The sequence below is a fragment of the Syngnathus scovelli genome, chromosome 2, assembly GCF_024217435.2.
Source record: "Syngnathus scovelli strain Florida chromosome 2, RoL_Ssco_1.2, whole genome shotgun sequence".
NCBI lineage: Eukaryota > Metazoa > Chordata > Actinopteri > Syngnathiformes > Syngnathidae > Syngnathus > Syngnathus scovelli.
The window spans coordinates 13,745,179-13,754,563 of record NC_090848.1 but is presented as its reverse complement, the minus strand read 5'-3'; the positions used below and the strand labels follow the sequence as shown (position 1 = coordinate 13,754,563).

Below are 9,385 nucleotides of genomic sequence, written 5' to 3'. Positions count from 1 at the left end.
ATGGAGCTAAAATAAAGAAAAGGTCTTGATCCTAATACATGTAAAAAAAAACCAATCCACCAGCATATAAAAGTGCCAGAGAGAAAATAATTAATTCCAGTGACCCAAGACATTCTCAAGTACCCCACAACCTACTTTCACTCAGCCAGCTGTGAGGTGTGATTAAAAGCAGACAAAAACTACTTGTCGTCAAGGCTTCTATTTGAGATGATAGGGTCACTTGTCTGTTTCCTTTCTAATGTGCCTTTGTATGTGTGCGTGCGTGCGTGCGTGTGTCAATGGGGTTCTTTGTAGGGATATGAATAGAAAGAAATGGCAAAGACTTGCAAAAACTCATTGAAGCTGCGCTGACAGCTTGACCAATGTTATCGCCAAAGGAAAGCAGCAGAACGTGCATCGTGACAAAAATACCTGCAAAGAGCTTCGTCTCGTGTTTAGACAAAAGACCAACGCAAGTCATAAAATAGGATAACGTGATTTCACGAACAGACAATAGAATTGGCTACCTCCAAAAACGGCACTGATACAATCATTTCAGAGTGGCATTTTAATTGTGGGCAAAATCCTTTAGATATGTGCCATATCATTTCATGTTGACATACAAGTCCTGTATTTTTAAATATTTCTACACCTATATACAAAACCAAAATAATGGTTGGAAACTCATCTAAGAATCCAGTGGGGAAGACAATACGCAAGGACAAGCTAAACATATCTGTCCAACCAACTTTGCATAAATACAGACAACAGGCAGGTGAAAGGTGGGAAACGGTGCGAAAGAGGCTCAACAGGTTAAGGAGACACTCAGGGGAAATATCTACAGTGCTCAACAAATTCATTAGCAATGGTACTAATCACCGAAATCATTTTTATGCTTCTGTAATGAGGAGAAGCTCGTTAACCAAAGTTGGTCTATTTCTTTGAATTCTTCAGATGCGGTCGAATGTTATGCTTAATTCAAATTTGTCAAGTCTGTATTAAAGCACTTTCATGTGCTCTCTGAGACAAATAACGATTATGGTCTAAAAAAAATTTGGTAAGCACTGCATTGATTTGAACTTAAAACATGTGCAGAGCAAAGTTCATGAGCATTCAGGATTGTTCTACGTTGTCCTTTAATAGTGACTATTATTAAATGGATGCACCCTGCTGCTTTTTCTTCTTGCACCTCATGTGGTTATTGTCCAATGACACCGGGCTCCCTTTCTTAGCGTTTCCTATTCCCACAAAATTCGACACGTTCTTTCCCTTTCCGTGTCTCATCATTTACATTTTTAACAAGTTGCGTTCCAAGCTAGTCCCGATTCCTTAAATAACTTTTAGCAGCATCACATTTGCCAACTAGACTGGAACTCATATCATAGTCACGAAAGTGTCCTCAATAAATAATCAAATGGGCACCCTTTCTTGGAAGAAATAAGAGGCAAACATTTTAGTAGATACGCCCAAAAATTCAGGAGTGTATTGTTCGATTTTTCAGGTGGCTGCTGTGTTAGCTTTACTTGCTTTGATGAAGGTACTGCTGGGTGAACATATTGAGCTCGCTGTCCAACCAGCCCGCCTTGTTCCTAACAACAAAACAAATACACACACACACGGTGGGAATGATGCAGTGACTTAATTTGAACCGAGTCATCTTAAACATACTGTGAAATTTGGTTGTGACAGCTTTTGGTTAATGTATGTCAGTTGTACAGAACTTCTACCGAAAGTGACAAACAGCTTGAAGCAACAACAGTTTGCTTCTAAATTGGTGAACTGTTAGTTACTCGATGAACTAAACACTTCATGCTCAGGAAGGCAGAAGAGAGGAAAATTGAAAACGGCAACTTTGCTGCAAGAATAAACAGCACACACAGTATCAAAGAGACAGAATTCGTGTGAGTGCCACTGCAAAAAAAAAAGGTCCAGAACATTAGGATTCGATGGCCTTCGACTTGAAGTTCGCACTGAAGGCATGATGAGTGCGAGCGTGCAAACGTAGCAGATCTGAATACCGATTTGAATACTTAACATGGATTAAATGTGCAAACTGTGAACATGGTTTGGGCTAGTCAAAGGGAAGAAGAAATAAAATTCCCAAAAATAAGCAGCATTGCTGTTTATGCCACAAGCAAAACGCTGGTTAAACCGTCACAGCGTATTGTCCGGACTTTCCGGTGACATGGAGGAATTAAAACACTTTCCAAGTCTCTTAATGACTTGATCATTTGCCCAGCTGACCTCCACGGGTGTTTCATTCGTGCTTCTTACCGTAGCAGCTTAGCTTTGCTCTGCATGGTATCCAACAGCTCAATCTTGCTATTCATGTCAGTGATCTCATCTTCAAGATTCTGCCGAGTCACGTCTACTTGCTGGCAGAGCTGTGCAAACACCCCGGCCAACTCTCTTGATGTCCGCACGCAGCACGCAAACAAACACATCCACAAAGAATGGTTAAAAAACAATCACGACTCAAACCACATAACTAAAAAGGGCGTGTTTGAATGCTCACTGCTGGACTTGGTGACTGCAGTTGGATCCGGTGTAGCTGACGATGAGCTGCAACTTCTCACTGGCGTAGTCAACAAACTGTTTCTTGAACGCACGCTCTTTGGCCTTTGTCGTCCAGGTGAGTCGTTCATAGACGAAGAGGAGCCCGTAGAGACCCACAGACAGAGCGATCAGACGCCAGCCCACGGCCTTCCAGATCTACACACACCAACAAAACTATTTTGACGCAAGAAGACTCAGCCAAATGTCCATCCAGCCATCCATTTTCTATCCTGTTGGTTGGGGTCACGGTTAAGCTGAAGCGTGACCGGTTGCCAGCCAATCGCAGGGCAAATACAGACAAGCAATGGAGTAATCAATAAACATTCTATTTTTGGACTGTGGGAGGCCTCAAGCAAGAACAGAGAGATCATGAAAACTTAGAAGAAGGACAGATCCCGGATTTGACCCCACACAAACAAATTTGATAAGACTTTAATAATATTGTATAAGCATTAACAAAGGCTATTATAATCGCTGTTTCTTCGCGGGCGGGGGCAGTTGTTCAATGTATTTGTTGTTAATCATTCAAATTAGTTTTGAGAGATTGTTTCCTCACCACACCACCAACGACAAGGACACCCATGGAGGTCCGTGAAGTGAGGGAGGCAAGTCCGGTCACCATGGAAACCATCAGCTCCTCCTGAGTCATGGAGTTTTGTGGAAATGGAGGCATGCTGGCGCTGGCAGGAGTGAGTGCCAAAGTTCGAGGGATCTGGAAGAGGAGCATTTAACGAGTTGGTTCCGAATAGTTAATTAATGGCAAAAACGAGTGATTGTCTGTGACTGTAACTGACTGGTTCCATTTTTCTGGACTTTTGTTCTGCTTTCCATCTATTTCCAACTGAAGGACAATTTTAGTTTCAACAACAATCTGACTCTCTTAGTTTGCGACCAAACTAAAGACCGTTGTGTCTTTTGTTATTTCCACTTTCATTTTGTCCAGACAAGGTTACAAATTTGAATGTGCTTAATAGTTTGAATATGAATGTAATGATCAAAATGTTTAAATCCATGCGAAAAAAAAACAAGAAAAAAATTACAAGAAAAAATAGCTGTGGAAACAAATGTACAACAATATTTAAAAGTATCCACTTTAACAAATACTGTGCTTTAACATCATTACTGCCATTAGTCTTAACATGACAATATTTGAGCAGCCTTCATTGGGAATAAAACTAAATATAAACCACAGAGTTTGCAACAGCAGTCAGCCGAGTGCTTGAAACTAAAATTTATGCCCCACCTGTGTACAAAAATGTGAGCACAGGATTTTCCAAATTCCAACTTGTAGTTCTTTATCAATTAGTTCTTCCAGCAGTCTGATGCAGACCATAACAGACAATTCAGGAGGACAGAATTGTCATACAACAACGAGTGTGTTGCATCACCACCACTGGAAAGCCTTGTCTTCTGATTCCTCAAATGAGGAGAGTGTAGAATGTGTCCAAACTCATTATTAGAATAGAAAGTAAATGACATCCATCTTTCATTCTGCCATGACTTTTTACACCTGGGAGAACGCCAGAAAATGAAGATAAGTCTTTACTGCCATCAAGTGGGAATTAAAAAAAGGAGCCCTGACTCCGAACAGTGTCAGATGATACTTTGTAAAGTGTTCCCCCTGCAGGCCAAGTTGTGCAATTAAACCTGTTTTTTTTTTCTATTCATTGCAAACTATTAAAAGTTTGTACATTTGACCTTAATTACACCTTACACATAAAGGCAGCAATTTTTTTGTGTACATTATCAAATGTGTGTTACTGTAGGGCGTTACCTGGTCACTGTAGCCCATGAGGGCCCGTCGAGTGTTTTTGGGCCCTAAATAGCGGTTGACCAACATCGTCCAGCCCAAAGAGAAGTGAAAGCTGATGTCCTCCTGGAAGTCACTGCAAAGCTTATCGCAAGCCAGGTCATAACTTAGACTGAAACACTGGCGAGGAACCAGCTTGTCCACCTGCTCTCTGGCTGGGTTGGGTAGAAGAGGCTTCAGACCCTCTGCATGACACACGGAGGATATAAATATTTCACTGATTAATGCACAAACAATGTTGAATACAGGCTGCAAATCATTCCGGTGCTATATTCTGTCATTCTAGCATTTGATACTATGGTATGACACTTACCTATCATTTCTGCCTGTGTGGTCTGAAGAGCTGTGCTAATTGTGGTGGAGCACCTGTCTGACATGTTCTTGCCCAGACACTCTTCTATGTGCCGGTGGAGCTCCTAGCAAAATATAATATTCAGAATAGAATATATTTGACTGTGTGGATAGGAGTATCCAAATTTGTTCACATTTCATCAATTTTAGGAAAGAGCTATGCTGAAACACACTTTCTTGTAGACTTTGAGAACAACTTGTGATGGGTGGAAGTCCATGTGAAAATCATCCACCAGCACGTGAAGCTTCCTGATTTCTTCTGCCATGCAATTGGAAACCTGGAGATAAGCAGGGAATTTGGCTTAGAAGTATTACATTACTTCCAATCGATGAAATAGAGATGCTCGCCACTTCAACGTAAACATATGCAAAGACAAAGTTAGTTCATTTAAAGTTTCCATTCGAAGCAAAGTGTTGGAAGCATGTTGGTGCTCACCTGTCTCTCCACCTCTTCTGTGATTTTCTTGATCCTGGACTTACAGTCCATAGTCAGAAGATCCAATTGCTTGTCTATAAACTCCAGTCGATCCTGACGGTCATCTTTGGTCTCAAGGCAGTAGACCCTATAATCATACACAATTCGGACCAAAAGCGTTATTTGTGTTCCAAAGAAATTTGCGTACATCTCAATATTCATTTCCACGAAGGGAGGACACCAAAGATGTCCTGAAAATACAACCGATTGTTATGCAACCAATACTATGTTTTACAATTGAACAAAGGTCACAGAATTAACTCAATGCCAACTCTACGTTTACAGGTGAGGGATTAAAATGCCACACGGACCTCTGCTCTTGTGCAGCAATGTGCACGGCGTCCATGATGTGCCGCAAAGCTTCCGAGATCTGCTTGGCCCGCACTGTATGCTGCTCAAACTTTGTCTTCACCGCTGACTGAGAGATACATTCCTACACACAATAGTCACGTCAGCATACAGCACTGATGATCACTGACTATTAAAGATGCAGTTGAAGTTTACGTCATATAAATGTGGTTTAAAATCGACTACGATATGAATTGTGACACTATGGTGTTAAAATCAATTTGATCCAAATTAGCTTAGGAGTGAAAAATAAATAAATATGATTAAAATTGCTTGGATTAGACACCTACATTGTTTGGAATATTTGACGCAAACATTTTACAGCAAGGCTCTTGAAGGTTTCCCCTTATGAAATAAATGCTTTTATGTGGTTACAAATTTTAGCCTTACCTCAAATCGCCTCTCAAAGTTCTGAAACTCAAACATTCTAGCTTGAAATCCATCAGCAAGAGCGCCACCTGAAACAGGACAACAAAATTCCATTTAATAGACAATTTGGGTCTGGGAAAGGCTTTTCAGGAAAATTACTTCATATTGATCACCATGTTGTATGATAAAATCATTTTTAAAAAACTGCACAATACACTTTTAGGCTATACATACAATTCTCAGTTGTTCTGACATTTCAAGGTTACAAAGACTTGACAATAAACTACAGTAGTAGTGACTTATGAGTTTAATGTGTTCCGTGAGCTAGCGCAATATTTGTATATCAAAATAATTTTCCCCATTGAATTGCAAATAATCCAATCCAGCACCCCAAAACACACTATTTGTTACATAATCACCGTAAAGAAAATAATGAAGAAAAATGCCACTATATTGTGCAAACACAAAAAGAATAGAGAGAAATAAACTGGCTGTATTAAGTGTAATTAAGGACAAGCTGAAAGCCACAACTGCAGCATTGTGTGTTTGCCTGTAAATGACATGTTCTCAACTCACAGTTAAAGTAGGGAACTCCCCACTGACCTTTAAACGGTTAATTGGAATAATTAAATCTGCCGATTTGTGAATAAATGTCCAATCTCACCCGTTTCAGGCATTCCTTGAGCTTTCTGCACACGTGCCTGGAGAACCTCCTTGGCAGAGACGAAGAAGATGCGGTCACTGGCCTGAGCTTGGTCCACAACACCGAGCTCGTGCACGAGGAAATTGGTACAGCGGTCCATATGTTGTCTCCGCACCTGGCAATAAAAAAATGATTTAGGAGCTGTGCACACTTGAGTAGCCATATTGTTTATACAGTGATGTGATTTTAACACAAGTACATCTGACTAACCTCATCCATGTATTCAGGTTCAGAGGCTGAGGCATCCCAACGGTTATTAAGGATAAAGACGTTCGGACTGGAAAGTCGTTCGTTGACTTTGTGGAAAAATGACTTCTCCTGCAGAGACATAGTTGACGCTGAAAAGCATGACCAAGGAAGAAAGGAAAGGAAAGGAAAGAAGGGACGGCAGGAGGCAGGGATTGATGACCAGACAGAGCTTGTCTCGTCTCACCGTCTGCATCAGTGTTGACTCAGAGTTTGCCACAAGTACAAACACATCTGCATCCAAGCAGAACTTGTCGATCCAGCTGTCAAGTTCTGTGGTCACGTCAATACCCGGACTGAATGTATATGAATAAATAAAAAAAAAGAAAAACATTAAAATGGCATACCAATTGATGCATGTCTACAATATAAGATATGCCTCACCTGTCCAACAAGACCAGATCATCCCTGAGCAAAGCACACTTGGCTTTAGGCCACATGACACAGACCAAGCTGCCTGCATCCAGGTCCTCATCCTGGTGGAGAGCGTGTGCCAGTTGGTTCACTGTCTGGAAATGTTGACACAAGCAAAGTTGGGTTGTGATGCCTACTTCCATTAAAAGATAGATAAATAAATAACTCAGTTCTCCCAACCTTAATGCTCTTCTTCTCCTCAGAGCCTTCAGTCAGAATAAAAGCTTCGTTCCCATCCGTTCCCTCCACCCTCAGGAAACAGTTTGTGGTGTGTCCAATACCAGAAGGCAAAACCTTATCACACAGCATAGCATTGATGACCGAACTTTTCCCATTACTGGTCCTAGAAAACAAAAATTAAACTGTAAGAAAAGAAAAATTTTGCATGCCTTAAAATTGTCAAATACAATGAGATGCCTTAGTCTAATGTCATAACACTTGAAAATTCACAGTTCTTAGAACACATGAAACAAGTTGTGATGTGAGCTTGTGAAAAGAGATACATACCTCCCAAAGAACACCACCTTCATGTGTCTCCGAGCGAGCACTTCTCCAATCCCTGCTACCTTGGTAAGGTAACTTCGAACCTCCTGCACCTGCTCTTCCGTAGTGATTGGATCCAGCTCTTCATTTTTGTGAGCATCTAGCAGAGTGGACAAAGAATAGTGTTATGCACAACTAAAACATCTGCAAAACTGTACACGTTTTCTGACTTGATAATCAAAGAAACAATCATAATGCCCAAATTACAAAAGAATCAAAGTTACCATCGAGAAATGATGAACTCTCCTTAATATAGGCCCCTAACTGTTCAAAGATCCCATTTATCTTCTTCTTCGCGGTGACAAAATGCTTGAGTGGCGACGCGTTCACCTCCGCCATTAGTCTCTTATCCTTCTTGCCGTGGACTGCGTTGGTGTTGGGTCGTGAGAAAACCAGAGACATGGCACTGGACGGAGGAAAAGCAAGTGAAACAAACTTGTAGGAATCATTTGTAAGCTGTCATTGAAAAACGGGCAAAACCTGAGTATATGTTAAGTTCGAGCACTTGACATTCCAAGTGTTTTTATTGGGCAAGTTACAATCGGAACATTCTGGACCTGTCAAATAGCATGCCTGTGAAATAACACTGAACATGCAGACACACACATTTGGAAAAATATTTGCCCACGTGAATCTGGAATAATTGCAACTTTCAATAAAGTTCAGTTGAAAGGAAGTATGCAGCGTCACAAATAAACTTTTCGTGACGTACATTAATTTGAATAAGCCTAACGCCATACCTTTAGACAATGAGAAGCTGGTCGTGCAGCCACAGCAAAAAAGAAAATATACAACAAGGTCTGACGTTTTAGTTGAAATCATACAAGAGATAAATATTGTCGTGTAATTTGCGATTAGTTTCTGAGGCCCAACACGCATGTCAATGGGGTGAATATTTAGAGGGCAAGCCGCAACTAGCAGCAACTTGATTTGCGTCAGACGGCAATTAATACTATTGCCATCCCGGCCGACTTACCGTAGATAGGGCTCTCACTTCACGAATAATCCACTTGCATCCTGGTCTCTTTACTTATCGGTGACTACGATGGATAAACGCCTGCCGATTTAGAAGTAGCGTTAGCACGTACGTCCGGGTATAAGCGAAACGGACACAAAGCTATTCTTGGCGCACAATGCACAGTGCTATCGGGTCCAGTCAAAAATAAGTTGGTGGGAGCCGGTGTTCCACTGCGATGCCCTGAAAGTGAACGATAACGCCACTTGTGTCACTTTTGCCGCACCTACACAGACGCCCCCTCGGCCTTTTCCGGGAAGGTTGTGTTCTCTATCATCCACCCATTACAAATGCCGCCACCTGCTGTTCCGGAGTATGAACTACGTACCCTCGTTTCTGTGGGATCATGGGAAATGAAGTACAAACACTCCTGCTTTTCGAGTATTTATATTTCTGACTTGTTTTACATGTTAACACAGATGTACTATATAAACATTTGAAATCTGCATATCTAGAGCCCATCGCTTCTGACTTTCGGGAAAAGCTCGAGTGAGCTGTTGGGCAGTAAACACGCATTATAGGCTCGTTTTAAAAATAATAAACTCATTATAATCCCAGGTTATTTCTCAGTTATGA

At 41.1% G+C, this 9,385-nt stretch overlaps 1 protein-coding gene across 1 annotated transcript; it reads right to left on the bottom strand.

Moving 5' to 3' along the window:
* Window positions 1–532: 532 nt before the first annotated feature.
* On the bottom strand, window positions 533–9,089 carry mfn2 (mitofusin 2). Its single transcript, XM_049755138.2, has 18 exons — window positions 8,771–9,089; window positions 8,019–8,200; window positions 7,759–7,894; window positions 7,432–7,594; window positions 7,222–7,346; window positions 7,025–7,133; window positions 6,802–6,909; window positions 6,553–6,706; window positions 5,910–5,977; window positions 5,483–5,604; window positions 5,133–5,259; window positions 4,870–4,974; window positions 4,659–4,761; window positions 4,310–4,530; window positions 3,092–3,247; window positions 2,495–2,691; window positions 2,254–2,388; window positions 533–1,568 (listed from the first exon to the last, which is right to left on the bottom strand). Exons 2-18 carry the CDS (start codon window positions 8,194–8,196, stop codon window positions 1,499–1,501), a joined length of 2,277 nt encoding a protein of 758 aa, XP_049611095.1. The 5' UTR covers window positions 8,197–8,200; window positions 8,771–9,089; the 3' UTR covers window positions 533–1,498.
* Between the last annotated feature and the right edge of the window lie 296 nt (window positions 9,090–9,385).

Coding starts and splice junctions, on each gene's coding strand:
- mfn2 (XM_049755138.2), bottom strand. CDS start 8,196: ATGTCTCTGGTTTTCTCACGACCCAACACCAACGCAGTCCACGGCAAG. Junction 5,605..5,909: donor ACTTTGAGAGGCGATTTGAG/GTAAGGCTAAAA, acceptor TATTGTGTGTAG/GAATGTATCTCTCAGTCAGC. Junction 1,569..2,253: donor AGCAAAGCTAAGCTGCTACG/GTAAGAAGCACG, acceptor TTTTGTTGTTAG/GAACAAGGCGGGCTGGTTGG.